The 23,263-nt window shown below is 49.4% G+C and overlaps 1 protein-coding gene and 1 pseudogene across 2 annotated transcripts; one reads left to right on the forward strand and one right to left on the reverse strand.

Annotated features, from left to right (window-relative positions):
• Window positions 1-3,168: 3,168 nt before the first annotated feature.
• On the reverse strand, window positions 3,169-4,086 carry LOC306815606 (olfactory receptor 14J1-like; the record flags this gene model as incomplete). The annotated part of the gene is made up of 1 exon (XM_079332179.1): window positions 3,169-4,086. The coding sequence occupies one exon, from the start codon at window positions 4,084-4,086 to the stop codon at window positions 3,169-3,171; it is 918 nt and encodes a 305-aa protein (XP_079188305.1).
• Window positions 4,087-21,827: 17,741 nt separating this feature from the next.
• Window positions 21,828-22,759, forward strand: LOC306815607 (olfactory receptor 14J1-like; annotated as a pseudogene). Its single transcript has one exon. The product of its transcript is annotated as an olfactory receptor 14J1-like (transcript).
• Window positions 22,760-23,263: the final 504 nt, after the last annotated feature.

A 23,263-nucleotide genomic window follows, 5' to 3' on the forward strand; every position in this document is an offset into this window, starting at 1 on the left:
AAAACAAAAGGGGTCCAGGAATGATGGACACACTGCAAGAAAGAAATTTTGAAGGAGAAGGAGCAGCCTGTCCCTGTGTGCCAAAAGTGAAAAAAATGACTGGCCTGGCTGCGCATGGAGCTTTTTCCAAGAACACAGGGAAAAAAGAGGTTGCATCATCTTTGGATAGAGGGGCAGGAAACTCAGGAAGGGTTTAAGGCTGTCGCTCGGACATGCAGAAAGAAAATTAGAGAGGTGAAAGCTCCATTAGGGCTTAAACTGGCCACCTGTGTGAAGGATAACAAAAATTATTTTTTCAATACATTATTGGCAATAGTAAGGGTAAGGACAACCTACATTCCTTATTGCTTATTCCTTATCATATTTTCAAAAATAAAGCAAGTTGTCCTCAGGACAAATGTTCTGCTGAGCTGGTAGATGGGGCAGGGAGCAGAACAGACCCCTGTAATTCAAGAGGAAGGACTGCTGACCTAACAAACCACTCAGGTGCTCACAGGTCTCTATGAAGCATTCCTATTTATACTAAGGGGATGAGGGAGCTGCTGGGAGGTGCTCGCCTGTCGCCGTACACACTAGGAGTCGTGTATATTAATGACAAAGACTTTCCCAGCTATGAGGCCATAGAAGCGTTTCAGTGAAAGTCGGAACCATATTTATAGTGTGGTTCTCAAGTCTCGAACAGAACAGCAGTCCATTGGAAAACAGAAGAAAACAAATCCTGTCACAAATTGTGAGAACTGTTTCTCAGTCAACACCAGGTGCTAATCTTTATTATTAATTCCTTTCTGTTTTCCCAAATGTTGTCATCCTGGGAAAGGCTTAGGCCGGAGCTGAGAAACTGTCTCAGCATGGGAAACGTTTCCCAGAATGAGAAAGAGAAAAAGAGATTCGAGCCTGAAAAGGCCTAGCAAATTTTGCCTGGGCCTTCAATGGTGTCCACACTCTCCATCATTTCTCATCAGTCCTGCCTCATCAGGGAGGTTCCAAAAGACTGGAGGTGCAAATGTGACTCCATGCCCAAGAAGGGCTGGAAGGAGAATCTAGGGAAATCCAGGCCTGTCTGCCTGACCTTGTTACCTAGGTCCTGCATTTCAGACACAATGACCCCTGCAGCATTTCAGGCTGGGGACAGAGTGGCTGGACATCAGCCAGGCAGAAAGGGACCTGGCAGCAGTGATGGACAGCAGGCTGGACATGAGCCAGCAGTATGCGCAGATGACCAAGAAAGCCAATGGCTCCTGGCCTGGATCAGGAATGGTGTGGCCAGCAGCAGCAGGGCAGTGATTCTTCCCCTGTGCTCAGCACTGGTTAGGCAGCACCTCGAGTACTGTGTCCAGTTCTGGACCTCCCAATTTAGAAAAGACATGGAGGGGCTGGAGTGTGTCCAGAGAAGTGCAAAAAGGCTGGTGAGGGGTGGGGAACACAAGTGCTGTGAGGAGTGGCTGAGGGAGCTGGTGTTGTTTATCCCAGAGAAGAGGAATCTCAGGGAGACAAGGTGGTGTCAGGACACAGATTGGACTTGATGATCTCCAAGGACTTTTCCAACCTTGCTGACTCTGTGATTCTCTGAAACCCCCCATGGAGCAGCTGCAGGATGAGCCCTGGGCCTTCTCTTCAGAAGGTTCAGCAGCCCAGGTCCCTCACCTTCTCCACACAGCCCAAAAGCCCATCCTGTCAGTCCTGCAGAGCCTCTCCAGCCCCTCCTCACTGCCCACAACAGGGAGCCCCACACCCAGACACAGCAGCCCAGATGTGCCCCCCTGGCCTGTGGTGCCTCTGGCAAGGGAGCAGCACGAGGCACTGCAGGTCCCTGCAGACAATTCCTGAAGCACTTGTAGGATGATCCTGCAGCACAAGGGATATTCCCATGGTGCCAACTCAGGAACTGAAATGGGAAGTGCAGCCATAGACGAATGGGAAAATAGGTATGGGCTGTTTACAGGGGAGGGGACATGGATGGGCAAGAGGCATAAATGTGGATCAGGAAGGAAGAAAGAAAGCAAAAGTGAAGCAGAGGAAATGCTCAGGGCTTTGTGGGGGTGGGTAAAACGCAGCTGTGGCTCTGAGCAACAGTGTCTGCAGTGGGACAGGAAACTCACAGCTCATGGGAACAAACTTTGTGGCTGACTGCATAGGTCACGACAAACCTGAGTGTTTTTCCTGGTGTCCCCCAGACCTTGCTGGCCCCAGAGGTTGATGCATTTGTGCTCACTCAGCTCCATCTCCCCACAGCAGCACCATGGGGGTGCTGACGCCTGCTCTGTGCAGTGCAAACAGGGGCTCCTGAGCCAGTGCTGCTGTGTCTGTGCCTGCAAGGATACAGCACCTGTGTGAGCTGGGGGAGAGGCCAGGGCTGCAGAGGGGGGATGTTGTTGGCAGCTGCATGAGGACACCCTGGGATGCTGCCCTGGGCTGTCCAGCACAGTGGGGATGGATCAGCCCCTGCTCTGCTGCTCCTTGCCAGGGTCTCCCCCTTGCAGGGGCCTTGCAGAGCACCAGCCATGCTGTTTGCCCACAGCCTGCCCACAGCCAGCCTGAGGCTGCTCACAGGGTTTTCTCTGCTCAACATTGGCCTGGACAAATGTTGTGAAGAGAGCCTGACCAAGGAGCCTGGAGCCCCCAGGCCCTGCCCTGAGGTGTCAGCGCTGCCCCAGCAGTGCCCATGGCCTGTCCCTGCTGCAGCCCCGGCACTGCCACCCCCAGGGCTGTGCCCAGCCCTGAGAGCACTCAGGCCCTGCAGCAACATGAGGAGCAGGAGGGCAGCAGAGCAGTGGCAGGGGAGCAGCACTGGCAGCACCAAATGCTGCTGCTGCTGGGCACAGCTGCTGTGCCAGCACTAATCTGCCCCAGTTCTGCACACAGGCATTGCTGCTGCAGCTCCAGAGAAGGGAACATATTGGGTAACTCTGGTGAAAACTTTCCTTGGAGATCCTTTAGTACATTTATGGCCCCTGAGAGCACAGGGTCTCATGGACACAGTCTCTGGCCACAGGGAATATGGAGAGAAACAAAAGGATAATGGCAAAATAATGACATTTTTTAATGGAATATAATAGAAAAGCAGAACAACAGAAATAAACTCCAAAACCAAAACAACAAGAACTATGAAAAACAACTTTTATTTCAAGTGATTTGCAGAAATTTGCCAGCAGTTCAATGTTCCTAAAATCATTGTGTCATCAGTCTCCACATTGCAGCCTTGAGATCCTGATTCCTCAGGCTGTAGATGAGGGGGTTCAGAGCTGGAGGCACCACTGAGTACAGAATTGACAGGGCCAGATCTAGGGATGGGGAGGAGACAGAAGGGGGCTTCAGGTAGGCTAATGTGCCAGTGCTGACGAACATGGAGACCACAGCCAGGTGAGGAAGGCAGGTGGAAAAGGCTTTGTGCCGTCCCTGCTCAGAGGGGATCCTCAGCACAACCCTGAAGATCTGCACATAGGAGAAAACAATAAACACAAAACAACCAAATGATAAACAGATACTAACAGCAAGAAGCCCAAATTCCCTGAGGTAGGATTTGGAGCAGGAGAGTTTGAGGATATGTGGGATTTCACAGAAGAACTGGCCCAGGACATTGCCCTGGCACAGGGGCAGGGAAAATGTATTGACTGTGTGCAGCAGTGAATAGAGAAAGCCACTGGCCCAGGCAGCTGCTGCCATGTGGGCACAAGCTCTGCTGCCCAGGAGGGTCCCATAGTGCAGGGGTTTGCAGATGGACACGTAGCGGTCGTAGCACATGATGGTCAGGAGGGAAAGCTCTGTTGAAATGAAAAACACAAAGAAAAAAAGCTGGATGACACACCCTGCATAGGAGATGTTCGTGGTGTTCCAGAGGGAATTGTGCATGGCTTTGGGGACAGTGGTGCAGATGCAGCCCAGGTCAGTGAGGGCCAGGTTGAGCAGGAAGAAGAACATGGGGGTGTGCAGGTGGTGGCCGCAGGCTACGGCGCTGATGATGAGGCCGTTTCCCAGGAGGGCAGCCAGGGAGATGCTCAGGAAGAGGCAGAAGTGCAGGAGCTGCAGCTGCCGCGTGTCTGCCAGTGCCAGCAGGAGGAAGTGGCTGATGGAGCTGCTATTGGACATCGCTGCACTCTGGGAATTCTGACTGGTTGAAAGAAGATTTTGACAAGGTGGGAACAAATTATTTGAGCCAATTCTAAAGAAAATATTCTTTAGAATCCTTTCAAATTATCTTCTCATACTTTGGTTGTAATTTGTAAAAGTATTTTATTTTTGAGTTTTTGGTTTTGCTGCTGAGTTGCTGGCTCAAATTCATTATTTCTCCGAGCCAGAGATTTAGGATCCCTTTTGGATAAAAGGCCTCCCTGTGCCCCTGTGTTGTCAGACCTGCTGGTCCTACACATCTGCTTTTTGCTCATTACCTCCTGCTTTTACAAAGTTCTCACACATAAAATTTTCTTTAAAAAAACTTTTTCAGACTCCAGTTTCAAAACCAATCTCTCTAAACCCCCACCTTTTTTCCTCTGCAGATGGACAGGGAGGGATATTCAGGACTGGTGTGGTTCTCTAATGCCTGATGCTCTGCCTACCGGGAGCTATTTCTCTGCAACCAAAGCTTCTCCCTGACAGTACTCCCAGAGCCCAGTCCCGCCCTGGGTGCTCTGCTCTGCCTTGTACACCTCTTCTAGCACAGGGCACTGCCCAGGGACATCTCCAGGCCAGGGCCTTATGGGCAGCTCAGACAAACTGAGATGCTGCAATCCAAGGTGCCGTTGCTGCTGTCTGTAGGCACAGGAGGGTGAGGAGGCACTTTGTGAGGGAGATGTGAGGCAGATCTGCTGATGCCCAGTGGGACAGTGCAGGAGTCTCAGTGACACAGACACACCTGACATCCCCTTTCCCTTGCCTTGAGGAGAAAGCTGAGAGCAGCCCTGGCCAGGTGGCAAATGTCCTGGGCTGGCCAAGAGCTCTGAGGGTTGCAGGAGCTGCTCTGCAGGACAGCCCTGGACAGCCCTGGCTGCAGCCCCAGCTTCAGCCCCTGCAGCCGTCCCTGGCAGCAGGAGCCATCCTCCCTGTCCCTCTGACAGTGCCCAGGGTAGCTCTGCTCTGCAGCACATCCTCCACCTCTTCCTCCTCCTTCTCCTCCTCCTCCTCCTCCTCCTCCTCCTCCTCCTCCTCCTCCTGCTCCTGTGCCTCAGGAAAACTGGCAGAGTCCTCCTGACACATGTGCTGGCTCTAATAGATCCCTCCAGGAGCACAGGGGACATTGCCCTGCACCCACACACTCACCATGTCCAGGGCTGTGAAGATGTTTCCTCAAGTGAAGTCTCAGCTCAATGTCTTCCCACTCCTGATTGCCTTTAGCCTGTCTGTGCCTGGCTCCTGTCCCCTCAGTGCCTGCAGGCAGTGCCCTCAGCCCTGCTGGGCTGGGAGAGGAGCTGCTGTTCACCAGAAATGTCTTTTTGAAGCTTTTCCTGGTTGAGCCTGGGAGCTGCCTCTGTGCCAGGAGACCAGCTCAGCTCAGCAGCTCAGACACAGCACAAGGATTTTAATGACCCTCACAGGGATTTGGTGCTGTTTACATCAGATTAAGTCCCTCAGTGTGTTAAAGAAACTTCTCAAGACTTCAAAGTTTAATTGGAACACCAAATTTTCCTGAAGATTTAATGGATTCTGCTGAGGGATATGTCTGTGAAATTTGATCAAACTTTGTTATTTTTCAGTGCCTCCATACCCTTCTAACTCTTTCCTGTGTGTCAAAATACAGGCTAAAGGACTAGCCTTAGAAATCTCCTTGCTTTGTCTAGTACTCATTACCTCCTCCTTCTTGTCTTATCCTGTTTCCACCCAAATCTCTCTCCACACAGCCTCACAGTCCTTTCCCAAGCTTTCTCTCACACACATACCTGAGTTGCAGGTATTGAATGTGATTTCCCACAAAGAAACTTTAGGATCTTAGGTTCAAAACTAGCTTGGTTAGGATGTCTCGATTTACACTGAGAGCATAGACCTTGCCGTCTATCAGAGGAACATTAACAACAAGTTTTTTCACAAAACTTGCAATGTAACAGTAACCATGAAAAGTGCCAACTTCTAGAAGCCCCTAAAGCCTCATAACACCCACAAAATCAAGCTGTTCCTCTTCTCTCTTGAATGTCCAGACCCTCTTGTGCAGACTCTTCCCAGTCCAAAACTATTAAACTCCCTGCTGAAGTTCGATATATTCCATCCAGTTAACAACACAGAAAACACAGGAAAAAATTACCAGTTTGCTGCAATTGTAACTTTTGTCACAAGGTGGCAATATTACTCTAAAATACACAATACACCAGTGGCATCAGGGGACCGGTTAATCCCAAACACCGAGTGTTACAGGGAATACCGTCCCCCTTAAACCGGAATTACCCACACACAGCCCGAATCCAAAAGTCAAAATCACTGCAGGGAAGGGTATCTCTTTATTAAGGGAGAAAGCATCCCCCTCTTGTCAACACAGCACACAGTATACAGCAATTTTAGCGATCTCCCAATCACTTTGTTTATCTCCAGCCGTTTCAGTTGCCCAAAACTAAAACACAGATCCAAGCTCCCGCTCGCTTCTTCCCAAGTACATCTCACCAATCACACAAACAGTCATTCACAGAGGCAGGACCCAATCAAAATAATTATTAAAATAGCAGCAATAAACAAGGATTTGCCCAGTTCACCCAAAGAACTGCTGGTGGATCTCCCCAACAGAACAAACCCTTTCTGTGGCCACTGCACCCTCCCAATGATTGCAAACAAAACTGCCCAGGCTTGTGCTGAGAATAAAATGTCTTTTGCGTCTTGTCAGCTGCCTTTTAGCCATGTGTAGGCCTGACAGGCATACACATCATTTTAAACGTACAATTTTGTCTTCAGTCCAGCAACATGTCTTGTCTGTCCCCATGATGAGCAGCTGGGGACCGGAGGTCCCTCCAGGAAGGTCCCAGAGACATCCATAGCCCAGGTTGCTCTTGCAACCAGAGTTTCTCATGGCAAACTCGCCAATTGATAGAGAAAAAGACTCTCCAACCAGTTTAAGTTAGAAAGTAGTATATTTATTACAATGCTGGGCAAGCCCAGGAGAAATCTCCCACAAGGATGTGCAAAATACCCAGGGCTCTTGCCTTATTTTTTCCATCAAAATCTTGCCTCTTCATTTAGTTACCCAATATGCCTATAGATATGAGTTGCCTAACACCCCATACCCTCACTTTGTATTAAAATTAGCTCTAAGTTCTTTTGCACAGTCCTTGCACAGTTCTTTCCTTCAAATGGGTCAGTGGGTGTTTGAAATGGGTCAGAGGTCTCCTAATGATGAAGTCAGGGAGCCTTCCTTGCCTTCAGCTTTTCACCTTGGTCTTGTTCCTAGGTTCTCAGGCCCTTTGACCGTAGTTCAAGTTCCCAACCTAGTTCTGGCTGGTTGCAGGGCCCAGGTGCAGTTATGGTTTCTTCACTTCAACAATATTCCAACTGCCCAACTTGACACAACAAAGCCAAGCAAGTGATTTATTTTCTTATCTCTACTGGTTCAACCACTGATTATTAACTTTCTACATTGCTTCTACTCTGATCATTATATGTATACCTTCTATTCCTCAGCTAATCTCTTAACCCTTTGATTTTTTCATCAGAAATATGATGCTATGATAGATACAAACACAATCAAGGTGTTGTATCAGGATGCTCTGCCTGGAGTGCGGTGAAAACATCTTGGAAAATGCCCTGTTAGCAAAGCTTTCAGTGGTGGATGGAGAAAGGTAAGCCATGCTGCTTTTGGGGTTGAGGAAATGCTGAAACCAGCCTGACTCATTTAAACTCTTCCTGTCCGTGCTGGCATGAGGAGCCCCTCAGCCTTCGCTGCTCCAGGCTGGAAAAACTCATCTCCCTCAGCCTCTCCTCACAGCCAAAGGGCTCCAGCCCCATCCTGGGGGCCCTTCCCTCACCCTGCTCCAACTACCAGACATCTTTACTGCCCTGGGGAACCCAAACCAGCCCCAGTGACCTGGATAATCCACGTCCTTGATGTCCTGGTCACACAGCCCCGGCCCCTTGTCCCCATGTCACGCTCTGGGGTGGATTTGTGGAACATCCTTGGTGGAAGCTGTGGCCCTATTGGAATTGGGGGAACCCAGGGGAACAGGGGACCCTGCTGGGCATGAACAGCATTGGACTTGTCTGGGTAAACTGTGAGGGGGCTGAAGCATAGTGGCCAGCCAGGGTCGCCTCCTGCAGGCTTAACTGGAGGCACTGGAGGTGAGAGACAGCCTCTCTGTGTCTGGAATGCTCTGCAGATGCTCAGCTCAGGCAGCTCCTGCAGCCCCAGGGCCAGTCCCCTGCCCAGCACAGCAGCAGAGAGTTGGCCCCAGGGCTTCTCTGGCAGCTGCTGCTGCCCCAGGGACAGGGCAGCCTCTTTCCAGGGCTTCTCTGCATCCCAGGGGCTCCTGCTCTGCTCCTGGCACATGCCAGCTGCCCACAGAGCCTGTGCCAGGGGAACACGTCTGTGCTGGCCTGAGCAGCCACTGCTGCAGCCCCTGCCCTGCTCCCAGAGCCCGAGCCGGGGCTGCTGCTCTGCAGAGCACGGGGGCTGTGCTGCCCGGGGCCCTGGGCTGCCTCTGCTGGGCTCTGCTGCTCAGCCTGGGACACAGAGGCAGCTGATGGTGCTCCCTGCACTGACCCCCTCCCACATAGGCTCTGCTGGGGCCATGCAGAGTTTCAGAGGTGCCTGCCTTGTTCCAGGGCTGCCAGATGCCCTTGGGGCTGCCCTGCATCCTCCTGGGGAAGGTGTCTGAGGCTCAGAGCACTCAGTGCCAGACTCCTTTCCCTGTGCCTGCTGTGTCCCTGTGGCTCAGAGCTCTCAGTGCCAGACTCTTTTCCCTGTGTCTGCTGTGTCCCTGGGCTGCAGAGCTCTCCTGGTCACAGCAGACATTCACTCCTTGATCTCCAGTTGACCCCACTTTGGGCAGGCCTGTGCCCAGTGAGCTCCACTCCCTGCTGCTCCCTGGCACACCCTGTCCCTGCAGGTCCCCTGTGCTCTCCTGGCAGCTCCCAAGGCCCTGCAGGCAAACATTGCCTTGCCATCAGCCCTGGGACAAGCTGCAGAGCCCCAGCAAGGTTCAGCACAGACCATTCACCGTCTGATGGGCACTGGCCACCAACAAGCCAAACCTGACCCAGACCTGAGTCCCTTGATGGCCACACTGGGACCCTGATCTCATCCCACTGAGCCCTGGAAGAACAGGGAACACAAGGATCATCTTCAGAGTCTGTTCTTTGTGCCTGTTCCTGAGACTGACTCTGGAGGAGAACAAAGCCTTCCTGCCCTGCCCTCAGGAGATGCCTTTGCTGGTGGAGCTGCTGTGCTGGAGCCCAGGTGTGTCCCAGGAGTGCCCATGGCCTGTCTCTGCCTGTGCTCACAGCAGGGACACACAGCAGGACAGTGACCAAGCTGCCAGAGCACTGTGGCCTCACAGCCACAGAATGGCTGGCAAGGAGAGGGTGGAGTTGGGAAGAGCAGATGTGGGGAGAGCCAGGGCCATTTTCCCTGGCTCTGCTACTGTGCTGGGAGTCCCTCCACCTCTGCTCACAGGCACTGCCCTTGCAGAGACAGAGAAGGGCTGGGGAAGCACCTGGGTCACACAGGGCAGAGCAGGACACTTTATTTTACCTCAATGCACAACGATCATGTCTCCTTACTGTCTATGCTGAACACAAGCACAGTAGATACTGATGTAGCAATACTGTGACTAAAGGCATCCCTTTATGTAAAATACTATGAAAAGTTAAAAAAAAAAAAAATAAAAAAGAAAAAGTAGAACACACCAAATAGAAACACATGGAACTAAGCAGTCTGGGCAGTCTGTAATGAGTTCCATTCTGAATGCTATGCAGAAACAAACAGGCACTTGATTGTTTCTGGAAACACATAGTGGTCATATTCCTCAGGGCATCCTCAAGCTCCTGATTCCTCAGGCTGTAGATGAAGGTGTTATAAACGAGATTAAGCTGAATTAAATATAATAAGAATAAGTGATAATTATTTTTGCGACTGAAATACGATCCTCCTTACCCACAATCAAAAAAGGAGAGCACTGAGCCCGGGATCGGCGCCGGGTGAGCACACTCTGATCCAACCTCTATGGCATCGGATCCCCCAGTGCTCACAAAGCCGCCTTGGTCAGTCCAGTTTTTATACAGTTTTTCATAGCCTGGAGCAGAGGTCTTTCTTTTTGTTGTTGCACACATTCATGTAGTCTTTCTCTGCATTGGGCTGGACAAAACCATGTCTGGGAAACAATGAATTTGGTGAATGCAGATCTCGGTTTATGGGAAGCTGGCATTCAGATGTAGCTTTCCTGATGGCTCTGGTTATCTTAATCATCAAAAATTGATGGGTACTCATCGCTTGGGTCTTTCCTGGACAGTTTCTGAAAGGGCTATCTTTGAACAAGTAATTATTTGGCTTTTGACTAGGAATTACCACCAGTTGAGAATAATTTCAGAAACCCACAATGGTGGGGACTAATAAGGGTAACTCCTTGCTTTTTGTGTGGGCGGACGATGAGTCATTGTGGACCAGGGTGACAACCAAGTTGGGTCCTTCTCCTCTGTAGAGGGAGCAAAAAGAGACGGCATTGTATATCTAATAAACGGAGACCTATGTGCCCCAGGTGTGTCCTGGAACTCCTGAGATCCTATAATTGAGAAGTAGCACATGATCAGTTTGAGATAGTGAGTCCAGTCTGTGGTTAAGGTTTAAAGACAGAGAATCTGGATATTTTTGAAAAGAGACTGGGAATGGTGCCAGCTTGGTAAAATGAATTGTAAGGCTCCCCTTGTAGTTTAACTTTTTGCATTTGAGATACAAGTGTGTATTTATGGAATTTCTGTGTGGTCAAATAGGAGAAGGAAGCAGCCAGCTGTTTGAGGTATTGGAGATGGGGGATTTCAAATAACTTAGAGGAGTGAGCAGAAAGCATCAAGACTGCGTGTGCTCAGTATTTTCGGAGGGGTTGTCGTTGGGTTGGTCAGCAGGGTGTGGTCAATGGGATTTGTCATTGGGGTGGTCAGTGGGTGTGGTCAGTGAGGTGCTGGCACTGGTTTCTAGGATATGGGTGTGGTCAATGAGTGTGTGTAGTGGTTATGGTCAGTGGGTGTGATCATTGGAGGTATGGTCATTTGGGTGGTGAGTGGGATGTGGTCAGTGGGTAAGGTCAGTAGGTGTGATCAGTCAGTGGGTTTGATCAGTGTGTCACCTGTTCCTATTTCTGCTCCATCATTCCTGCTCTGATGAGGATACATCCTCAGCCACTAGGAGGATGCTGATGAATTTTACTACTCCAGAGGCCTCTTCTTTCTTGATCTCTTCAGTTTCGGAATTCAGTGACCAAGGCTCATAAACATTTGTTAAAAACACCCATAAGAAAAGCTCCTGGGGATAATTTAATAAAGTTTTCAAATCTTTGGTGGTTAATTGGATAGATTTCAAAAATGTATTCCACGTAAATATACTAAATTGAAAACAATGCTCAGAGAAGTGATTTCTCCTGGTTCTTTTCCTGTTTATAGATGGGTATCAGAACTGTCCAACTGATATTGACCCCCAGCACCTTCTAATGCAGTCTGAATATATATGAAAGTCAAGACCCTTGATGATGTTCAATCAATTGCACTTTGTCTCCATCCCCATCCCCTCCTAACCATTTCCCTCATCCAACCCCTCAGGCTCCTTTGGATCAGGAACAGTGCAACCAGAAGGCCCAGAGCAGTGATTCTTGCCCTGTGCTCAGCAGTGGCTGGGCAGCACCTCAAGCGCTGTGTCCACTTCTAGGGCCCAATTTAGGAAGGACATGGAGGAGCTGGAGAGTGTCCAGAGAAGGGCTACAAGGCTGGTGAGGGATCTGGAACACAAGTTCTGTGAGGAGTAGCTGAGGGAGTTGGGGATGTTTATCCTGGAGGAGACTCAGAGGAGATCTCATCATCCTCTACAACTCCCTGACAGGAGGGTGCAGCCAGGTGGAATTGGGCTCTTTCCCCAGGGAACAGTGACAGGACAAGAGGACACAGACTTAAAGCTGCCCCAAAGAAGGTTTAGGCTGGACATTAATAAATATTCTTCACAAAGAAGGTGATTGGACATTAGAATGGGCTTCCCAGGGACGTGGATGAGTCACTGTCCCAGGAAGAGTTTCAGCATAGACTGGATGTGACACTGAGTCCCATGATCTGGGTGACAGGGTGGTGTTAATTAGTTAGTTAGTTAGTTAGAAGTTTAAGATATATCATTACTAGTTTGTGAAGTGTTATATGACTGGTTGAAAAATGCACATGGCAGCAAAGCTGTGGGAAGCAAAACTATTTATGATTGGTGATAAAAGACATTTGCAAAGTTCATAGAAATATGTGATTGGCTAAAAAACTAATGTAAGGCATTGTAACTAAGAATGAGATGGCTTCTGTTATTACGGTATTCTGCGTAACACCTTTAATGTCTCACCCTTCTATCAGAGTGGTGCAATAAAGCAATAAACTGTCTTTTACAATGTCTCTGAATTGCCCATCTTTTGTTATAATGATCTTCTGACAGGCATATTTTGGATATCAAGCCTGCCAATTGAAATCAATAGGGATTCAAAGATACCAGGTCTACCCAAAAGAAATCAATAGGGATTTAGAGACAGCAGATCTACCCTGTTTAAGTCTAGCTGGATTTAGGGACACTCAGCTTATCCATTGAATTCAGCAGGACTTTTGTGGAACTTTGGTGCTAAAATGAGACAACTTCGGTAAATGTGAGGGAAATGTTGGGCTCAATTCCAGGAATTTCCCTTCCAGGATCATGATGCTGATTCTGTAGAAGTCCTGGATGAATTCCTGGAAGTCAGTTCCAAATACCTGATCCCACACCTGCAACCTGTGCTGGAGTTGTGCCTCCAGGTAAGCCCAAAAATCTCCATTTTCAGTTCAAATTCTGGGAATTCTGAAGCCATAATAGAGATTTTTAGCAACAAAATTTTTGGGGCACTGGGTTTAGCCATTGATGTCAATGCGAATTTAGGGACACCAGGTCCACCTAGTCAAAGCAATGAAGATTTTTGGGACACCAGTTTTGGGGATGACTGGGGGTTTTGGTTGATCCAGTTATCCAAGAAGTACACAGGTGTATCCAGGTGATTTTTGCCGTGATCCAGGATATACTGGGGGCTACCCAGGTGTATCCAGGTGATTTTTGGAGATGTCTAGGTGATGTTTGGAGCACCCAAATGTCGTGACTCTCCTGGATGGGCTGAGGAAAGATAATGGTCACTGTTGCATCCTTTCAGTCAACATGGACACAGATGACCCTCCGTGGTGGGGGGGCTGTCAGGGGGCACTCAAACATTCAGGGTTACCCCAAAACTCCAGGCGAGTGCCCCAGAGGTGGAAGGGAGTCCTGAGTTACCTCAGGAGATGATGCAGCACATGTACACCCAGGTGCTTTGGTCTGTGTGGTCGGTGCAGGTGTCATTCTGCACCGGCTCCAGCTCTGAGGTGGGCAAAGAGGGCACCCCGAAATCTCAGGGGAGCAGTGGGGTCACCCAAATTGATGCATAGAAAAACTTTATAACCCAAAAAGTAAGATATAGACATGTATTTTATTCAGCACTGAGGTGCATGGGGGACAGCTCCTCCAAAAACATGCACACCTTTGGTGACCTGCACCTCTCTTTTTATTCTCTACAAACTAGGATTGCACAGTGCACCTAATACATGTTCATTTCCTAATCCACCCTGTCCCTGCTTCGTATTAAAATTACCTCCACGTCACTTTGTGACTTCACATTCCTCCTTGTTGGTTGTTCTAGTGGCTGTCTGGGATGAAGCAAGAAGTCTCCCTCTCAGTTTGAACTTTTAACCTCACCTTCTTTGCATCTTAGTCTTAGGTTCCTTTCCAGACTTTGATACCAGTTTTTGCTGGCTCAAGGGTCTAAGGAATACCTGTTATCTGGAATGTGTCTCACTCTTCCATCCTGCTTGCAAATTCTTGCCCCTCTATCTTATCTTGAAGCCTTGCTCTGTCCTCCTGTTCTTGCAAAACAGTGAATGTTAAGCACTCAGAGAATCTTGCCAGTCCCCTTCTAGTTAAAGCATCCTCCTGTATTTTTACCCTTAACTCATTAATTTTAATTTTAATTTTCCCTGTTTCAGTTTCACAATGGCTTCTTGGTTCTATGAGCCCCAGAGCTTCATCCTTGACCCCTGGTTCCATAGGGGTCTGGAGTCACAATGGTCCCACTGAATCCATGAGGCACAAGAATGTCACAATGGTCTCTAGTTCCATGAGGTTCCATGGTGTCTCCATGGTGTCCTTGGATCTGCTAGTGTCCTTGTCACAACTGACCCATGGTTCTATGAGGTTCTGAGTGTCACCACGGTCACAGTCAGAGACTGGATGAGATCAATGCCCCAAACTCCTTGGGATGAGCTGTCAATCAGTCACACAGTGGGCTGGTGCTGACCCAGGCTCTGATTGCCCGAGCAATCACAATACCCACTTGCAGGAGGCCCATAAGGGTCCAGAGGCTTAAAAAAACACAGAGCATATGCTAAGTCCAAGTCCCTGCCTGCTCCTGTGGTCTGTGTCACACCAAAGGCAATGCTCCACATTCATCTCTGTAGCCCCAGCCCAGTTCCTGAGTGACCAAATGACCAAAAGTCCTACCTGGGGGAAGGACCCAGGAAGACCAAGGAGAATTTCAGGCAGACCACTAGGCAAGAGCACATCTTGACCCTACCTCCTCTTGGAATTTCTGTCTGAACAGTACTGGAATCCAAGAGTGTGCATCTCTGTATCTTTTTTGTCGTTCTCTCTCTATGTTTTGTATTTCTTCTGTTTCTGTCCTCTTCCAAATTTTGAGTAACTTGGGAAAGGGGAATTACTAGACAGCGCCATCGGCTGCTGAGATCCTGCCTGCTTCCCCCTCCCCCCAGAGTGGCCAGACCAGCCCATGGCATAGATGGAATGCTGCCCCTGATAAGATTTTCCAAAAACCCCTGGGCCAAGGGGGAGGGGAGGCCATCAGCCTGTGAGTGCTGCCTCATAAGTTGATATGGTCCTCAAAAATAGTTATGGGAAAACTGTAAGTCGAGGAAGGGATTTTTACACAGTGATCAGATTTACATTCTCCTGAATGGCTGATTCACTGTGACACAGAGGACAGGAGAAAACTGTTTTCTTGTGGTAAAATCTCCATAGACTGATGAAAAGTTCTGCTCACCCAAGTAAATGGGTGAAAGGCTATTTATAGAGATGGTAAATTGACTGATCCATTTCTGTACATTATCAGTGTGAAAGAAAAGATGTTGTAGGGGGAAGATAAATGTTCTGAATGATTTATTGAGATTTTTTTTTCCTTGTAGTTTCTAGTAATAAAGCTTTCTCTTTGTACCTTTTAAAGTTTGAGCTAGTTTTGTCTTCCTCCAATCCCATCTCACAGCAGAAAATGAGTAAATAATTCTAGTGGGCGCACTGGCAATTTGGCCAATGTTAAATCCATGACAAACTTAATATTGAACTCTTCTTTCTTGACCTCTTCAGTTCAGGGATTCAGTGAGAAAAACTCAAAAGTATTTGTTCAAACCACCCAAACAAGAAAAGTCCCTGGGAATGATTTAACTTTTCAATTCTTCTGTGATTAATTAGACAGATTTCAGTAGTGTATTCAAAATGAATAGGCTATATACTATATACTATATTGAAAACAATGCAGGGAGAAGTATTTTGTCCAGATTTCTTTTCATATTTATTGATTGATACCAGCAATGTCTAGTTGATATTGAACCTCTGAATCTTCTATTGAAGTCTGAATAGATATGAAAATCAAGACCCTTCATGGATGACAATAAATAACACTTTGTCCCCACCCCCTCCCTCTAATTCCCTCATCCAACACCTGGACCTACAATGGATCAGGAATGGTGTGGCCATCAGGAACAGGACAGTGATTCTTCCCTTGTGTTCAGCACTACTTGGGCAGCACCTCAAGTGCTGTGTCCAGTTCTGGACCAAAAATTAGGGAACACATGGAGGGGCTGGAGCGTGTCCAGAGAAGGGCACCAAGGCTGGTGAGAGGTCTGGAACACAGGTTCTGTGAGAATCAGCTGAGGGAACTGAGGATGTTTACCTGGAGGAAGCTCAGTTGAGACCTAATCACTCTCTACAACTCCCTGACCGGAGGGTGCAGGCAGGTGGAGGTCAGGCTCTTCTGTCAGGGAACAGTGACAGGACAAGAGGACACAGCCTTAAGCTGCACCAGGGGACAATTAGACTGGACATTAGGAAATATTCTTCACTGAAAGGGTGATTGGGCATTGGAATGGGCTGCCCAGGGAGGTGGGTGAGTCACCACCCTTGGAAGTGTTTCAGGAAAGACTGGATGTGGTACTGAGTCCCATGGTCTGGGTGACAAGGTGGTGTTGGGTCACAGGATGAACTTGAGGCTCTCAAAGTTCTTTTCCAGCCTGGGTCATTCTGTGATGATTTTGACACTCAGGGCCCTGGGGAAGCAAGGGGCCATTGTGACACTGCAGGGCCTCGTGGAACTGAGAGGACCAGAGTGACACTCTATACAACTTGGCACAACAGAGCCAAGGGGCCACTGTGACACTGTGGGGATACATGGAGGCAAGGAGTCCATTGTGACAGTCTGGGTCCTCATGGAACCACAGAGGCCACTGTGACACTGCAGGGTCTTGTGGAACCAAGGAGCCATTGTGTCCCTACAGAACCGAGGAGAGCCTTGTGAGAGTCTGGGGACAATGGAATCAAGGGACCATGGTTCCACTGAAGGACTCTTGGAACTAAGGGAACAATTATGACACTGTGGAGCCCCATGGAACCAAGGGTCCCTGTGACAATGCAGGATTTGTGGAACCAGGGCTCCATTGTGACAGAGCAGCACCAGGGAATTCATGGTGGCACTCGGAGGCCTCATGAAACCAAGGGGCCAGTGCTGCTCCTCATGGACTCAGGGAATGAAGGAAACATGTTTGACATGGTGGTGCCTCTTGGGACCAAGAGGGCATTGTGACACCGTGGAACCAAGGAGAGTATTACTGTACTGCGAGACCTCATGGAACCAAGGGTCTACTGGGGCACTGCAGGGCTTTGGGGGACCAAAATGCTTTTGTGACACCGTGGAGCCCAGGGATCCAAGGGACTTTGGGGACGTCATGGGGTCCCATGGAACCCAAGAGGCATTGTGACAAAGGGAGGACTCAGGGAATCTTAGAGACCATTGTGACATTTTAGGGCCTCATAAGACTGTGGTGACAGCGTTCTGGGTGTGAGTGTGGGTCTTCTGGAGGGTAGGAGGGCTCTGCAGAGGGACCTGAACAGGCTGTGTGGGAGTCCAGGGTTTTTCCCTGGCTCCTTTGGGGGTGCAAAAACCCCCCTGGCAGACCCCTCAGAGACCCCTGAGTACTGCCCAGGAGCTGCAGGGGCTGGATTTGGCTCCTTGGGAGAATCTGCCTGGTCAAGGCAGGGCTTATCTTATATAGTTAGTACTACGTATTACATGTTTACAAAATTTTACCAATACAATACAGTTTTATTAAATGGTCCAGCCCTGACCCCAACCAATCCAAGAGGCCAGCGTGTCACCCAAAATGGATGACATGGAGAAGAAGGAGGAAAAGGTGTCCACCCCCCAAATTCTCCATATTGGCCACGTGTCCCTTATCATAAACATTCAAGAAAACCTATTTATCTACGTTCTAACATTCTAATTTACACTCTACTCATCATTATTTTCTGTGTCTCTTCTCTCAATGTGGGCAGATTCTCCCAAGGAGCCAAATCCAGCCCCTGCAGCTCCTGGGCAGCACTCAGGGGTCTCTGAGGGGTCTGCCAGGGGGGTTTTTGCACCCCCAAAGGAGCCAGGGAAAAACCCTGGACTCCCACAAGGCTGGATCCAGGGCCCAAATCCAACAAGGTGAGGTTTAACAAGTCCATGTGCTGGGTCCTGCACTTTGGCCACAACTCTTCAGTACTACAGGCTGGAGACAGAGTGGCTGGACAGTGACCAGGCATAAAGGGACTTGGGGGCACTGATGGAAAGCAGGTTGTACATGAGCCAGCAGTATGCCCAGGTGGCCAAGAAGGATAAAGGCTTCTGGCCTGGATCAGGAATGGTGTGATAAGTAGGGTGTGGTGGTGCAGGGCTGGAGACACCACCGAGTACAGAACTGAGAGAACTAGATCAAGAGATGGGGAGGAGATGGAGCGGGTCTTCAGGTAGGCAAAAAACCCAGTCCTGGTAAACAGATGACAGCCAGGTGACAGAGGCAGGTGGAAAAGTCTTTGTGCCATCCCTGCTCAGAGGGTATTCTCAACAAAGCCCTGAAGATCTGCACATAGGAGAAAATAATGAACAGAAAGAAAGTGAGTGCTAAACAGACACCAACAGCAAGAAGCCCAAGTTCACTGAAGTTTGAGTGTGAGCAGGAGAGTTTGAGGATCTGTGGGATTTCACAGAAGAACTGGCCCAGGGCATTGCCCTGGCACAGGGGCAGGGAAAATGTATTGGCTGTGTGCAGCAGTGAATAGAGAAAGGCACTGGCCCAGGCAGCTGCTGCCATGTGGGCACAAGCTCTGCTGCCCAGGAGGGTCCCATAGTGCAGAGATTGGCAGATGGACACGTAGCGTTTGTAGCACATGATGTCAGGAAATAATATTCTGCTGATATAAAGAAAACAAAAAAGAAAACCTGAGCAACACATCCAGCATAGGAGATGTTCCTAGTGTCCCAGAGGGAATTATGCATGGCTTTGGGGACAGTGGTGCAGATGATGCCCAGGTTGCTAAGAGCCAGGTTGAGCAGGAAGAAGAACATGGGCAGCCTTGGGCTGCTGAAGATTTTTTCAAGGGGATGTGATGCACCACAGCCCTGCCCTGGGAGGGAAATTCCTCTCTTCTTGCATCCAGTCTGGACTATCCCAACTGCACTTTGCATTCATTCTTTCTTTGTTTCTTAGGCTGTTTTACACTATATCAAAAGTGTCTCTGAAACAGCTCTTTAAACACTCTGATGGCTCTCCTCCACTGTCCTCAGTTTCCACTCCCCTGAGCACAGAGCTCCTTTGTCCCTATAATGTGGTCCTGAAGCCTGCATACCTCATCTTAGGATTTCTCTGGGCCCTCTCCAAAGTATTTACAATTGATAACATTGAGCTCATAATCTAAGAAAATCACCAGAGGAACAAGACCAGCCAGACCGCTCTGTTCTGGCTACTTTTGTCTGGGAGCAATCCTTGGACAGATAGAATCTGGGAGGCCAAATCCCAGTTTTGGCCGTTGGCCCTGGATGAGAAAGACAGGGTTTTTCCACAGGAAGCAAAGAACAGACTCAGTGTTTCAGGGGCAGATGAGAGCTGACCACCAGAGGCAAAGACAGCCATATCTGGTTGTCATGGCAGCTTTTGTCTGAGAGAAACTCTTGTGGTACCAATTTTGGCCATGGGCACCAGGAAGGACAGAAAGTTCTTTTCCATAGGAAGGAAAGCCCAGAGCCCCAGAACTCCAGGGGCTGATGAGAGGTAGCCCTCGTCATGCAAAATTCATCTTGACCTGTCTGGTGGTCCATGGGATGCCAAGCATGCCAGACCTTTTTCATGTCCCCTTGGTTCTGTGGGAACCCACAGCATCACAATTTTCTCCATGATTCCATGGGGCCTGGCAGTGCCACAATGGTCTCCATGGACCCACGGTGCCCTGCAGGATCACAGAGGCCCTTTGGCTGTACAGGGCTCTGTAAAGCCACAATGGTCTTTTGGTTTCACCCAGCCCTGCTGCTTCACGCTGGCCCCTTGGGACCATGTGGCCCAGCAGTGCCACAGTGATGTCCTTGGTGCCATGAGGCCCCACAGTGTCACAATGGCCCCCTGGATCCACGGTGCCATGCAGTTCCACAGTGGTCTCTTGGTCATAATGGACTTTTGGTTCCATAGTTTTCATACTCTCAGCAATAGTTCTGGATTGTCAAAATGGACCCTTTTTTCCACGAGGTTCTGTAGTATAACATGGTTACAGTGGTTCCGTGAGGTTCTGCAGTGTCACAATGCACCCATGGCTGCAGGAGGTTCCACAGTGTCACCATGGCTTCCTTGGATCAGCAGTATAACAATGGACCATAGATTCCATGTGACCCCACTGTGTCAAAATGGATTTTTGGTTCCATGCAGCCCCATAGAACAGCCCCACAGTGTCAAAACGCTACTTTGTTCCTTGAGGTTCCGTAGTGGAACAGTTGACTTCTTGGTGAGGCCCCGCTGTCACCAAATCTCCAAATTAGCAGACTAAGACTTCTTGCCACTAATTTGGTGTTAAAGTGGACATCATTTTTTCCAGAGCTCAGGTCCAATGTGGTCCAATCCTAACCTTATATGGAGACGTCATTCTACACTCCAGGTTTGCTCAGCATCAGAGACACTTTTCCCTTGTTTGTTCCCAGCTGTTGTCACTGCCTCCAGTGTTCTTCTCTAACTGGAACCTGAGGACATTTTCTCAACCATATCCCTCAGTTGGACCCATTACAACTTCAAGAATCTTTGGACTTTAAACCTCATTTTGAGATCTTGAGAAGCTTCTTGAACACTCTCTCAGGGACTGAGTCTAATGTAAACAGCACCAAAGCCCTGAGAGGGTCATTAAAGTCCCTGTGCTGTGTCTGTGCTGCTGAGTTGGGCCAGGCTCCTGGAACAGAAGGAGCCCTTGGAAACCCAGAAGTGATTCAAAAGCACATTTCTCTTGAATAGCAGCCCTTCTCCCGGCCCAGCAGGGCTGGGGCACTGCCTGCAGCCATCCCAAGAACAGCACAGAGGCACAGAGAACTTCAATCAGTCAGCGCTGAGAAGATGCTCACAAGTGACTGGGGCAGAATCACTCCCAGCCCTTGACACAGGAAGACTCTGGCTGCAGGACAAGGCAGCAGCAGTTCCTGCAGTGATCTAAAGCCGAAATATCCCAATGCCTACAGACTCTGTGAGTACATTCTCTGATTGTATATTGTGCAGAGCAGCCAGGGGTATCCAGGGCTGTCTTGCTGAGCAGGGTCCTGCAGCCCAGGGTGCTATGCTGGGGCAGGGACCCTGATGCCTGAAAGGGACAGATCTCAGCCAGCCCTGGGAGCTGCTCCCAGCACTGGGGAACAAAGTCTGGGTGGAAGGAGACAGCCGGGAAGGCTTGGAAATGCTCTACTTGTGTGGTGGGTATGCTGCATTTTTCAGGACTCGTGTCATCACTCTAGCATAACTTTTAACTGCAGAACATTTTGAATTAGATTATACAGGGAGCACAGCAAGGCAGGAGCTGTTATTAAATCTACTGCACTGAGTTGCCTGGATGGGAAATAGAACACTGATATTCATCTCTCAGTTCAGGTTGAGAAAAATTAAAAAAAAAAAAATTCACTACATCTTAATAAATAAGGTGAAGGGAGAAATCAGCACAAGGTCCTCTACAGGCAGCATCAGTGTCACTGTTCCAGCCTCCTCAGGGTTGCTGTGATATTGCCATCAGAGCCTGCAGAGGCAGAGTTGGCCCTGGGCATTGCCCTGTGCTGGAGGGATCCGCAGGGCAGAGCTGAGCCTCCAGGGCTGGACTGGGCTCTGGCAGCACTGGTAGGGCCCAACCCTGAGCACGGGGAAGCAGCTGATGGCAGGGACAGCTCCAGGCAGCAGAGCCCTGGGCAGGCAGTAGGGGGAAAGTGCCACCAAGCTGGGCTGGGATATTTAGAGTTCTCCCCAAACAAAACTATTCCATGATTACTTTTCTTACAGATCCCTGTGCCAAGAAACAGCAAATGTCCAACAGCAGCTCCATCAGCCACTTCCTCCTGCTGCCATTGGCAGACACACGGCAGCTGCAGCTCCTGCACTTCTGCCTCTTCCTGGGCATCTGCCTGACTGCCCTCCTGGCCAACAGCCTCATCATCAGCGCCGTAGCCTGCAGCCACCACCTGCACACCCCCATGTTCTTCTTCCTGCTCAACCTGGCCCTCACTGACCTGGGCTCCATCTGCACCACTGTCCCCAGAGCTATGCACAATTCCCTCTGGGACACCAGGAACATCTCCTACTCGGGATGTGATGCACAAATCTTTTTCTTTCTGTTCTTTATCTCAGCAGAGTATTATCTCCTGACCGTCATGTGCTACGACCGCTACGTGTCCATCTGCAAACCCCTGCACTATGGGACCCTCCTGGGCAGCAGAGCTTGTGCCCACATGGCAGCAGCTGCCTGGGCCAGCGGCTTTCTCAATGCTCTGCTGCACACAGCCAATACATTTTCCCTTCTCCTGTGCCATGGCAATGCCCTGGGCCAGTTCTTCTGTGAAATCCCACAGATCCTCAAACTCTCCTGCTCACACTCCCAACTCAGGGAACTTGGGCTTCTTGCTGTTAGTACCTGTTTGGCACTCGGATGTTTTCTGTTCATTGTTTTCTCCTATGTGCAGATCTTTAGGGCTGTGCTGAGGATCCCCTCTGAGCAGGGATGGCACAAAGACTTTTTCACCTGCCTCCCTCACCTAGCTGTGGTCTCCCTGTTTATCAGCACTGCCCTATTGCACACCTGAAGTCCCCTTCCATCTCCTCTCCATCACTGGATCTGGCACTGTCAGTTTTGTACTCGGTGGTGCCTCCTACCTTGAACCCCCTCATCTACAGCCTGAGGAATCAAGAGATCAAGGCTTCAGTGTGGACACTGATGACTGGTTTCTTTCAGGAACATTAAACTGCTAGCAAATTTCTGAAAACCACTTGTAATAAAAGTCATCTTTTATACTTCTTATTGGTTTGATTGTGGGGTTATTTTTTCTTTGTTATAATTTTATCACATTGTCCATTTAAAAAGCCACTCTTTGTTTCATTGATCATTCTGTTTCTCCATCTTCCCTGTGGCCACAAAATGTGTCAATAAAGTGTTGCAGTCTTTGTGGCTTTAAACACACTGAAGGATTTCTGTCCCAGCAAAGTTTTCCCCAGAGATGCCCCTTTTGCTCCCTTCTCTGGGGGTGCCCCTTTTGTTCCCTTCTCTGGAGCTGCAGCAGCAATGTCTGTGTGCAGAGCTGGGGCAGATCAGTGCTGGCACAGCAGCTGTGCCCAACAGCAGCAGCACTTGGTGATGCCAGTGCTGCTCCCATGCCACTGCCCCGCTGCCCTCCTGCCCCTCGTGTTGCTGTAGGGCCTGAGTGCTCTCAGGGCTGGGCACAGCCCTGGGGGTCGCAGTGCCAGGGCT

Source organism: Erithacus rubecula, assembly GCF_903797595.1.
Source record: "Erithacus rubecula genome assembly, contig: scaffold_169_arrow_ctg1, whole genome shotgun sequence".
NCBI classification, from domain to species: domain Eukaryota; kingdom Metazoa; phylum Chordata; class Aves; order Passeriformes; family Muscicapidae; genus Erithacus; species Erithacus rubecula.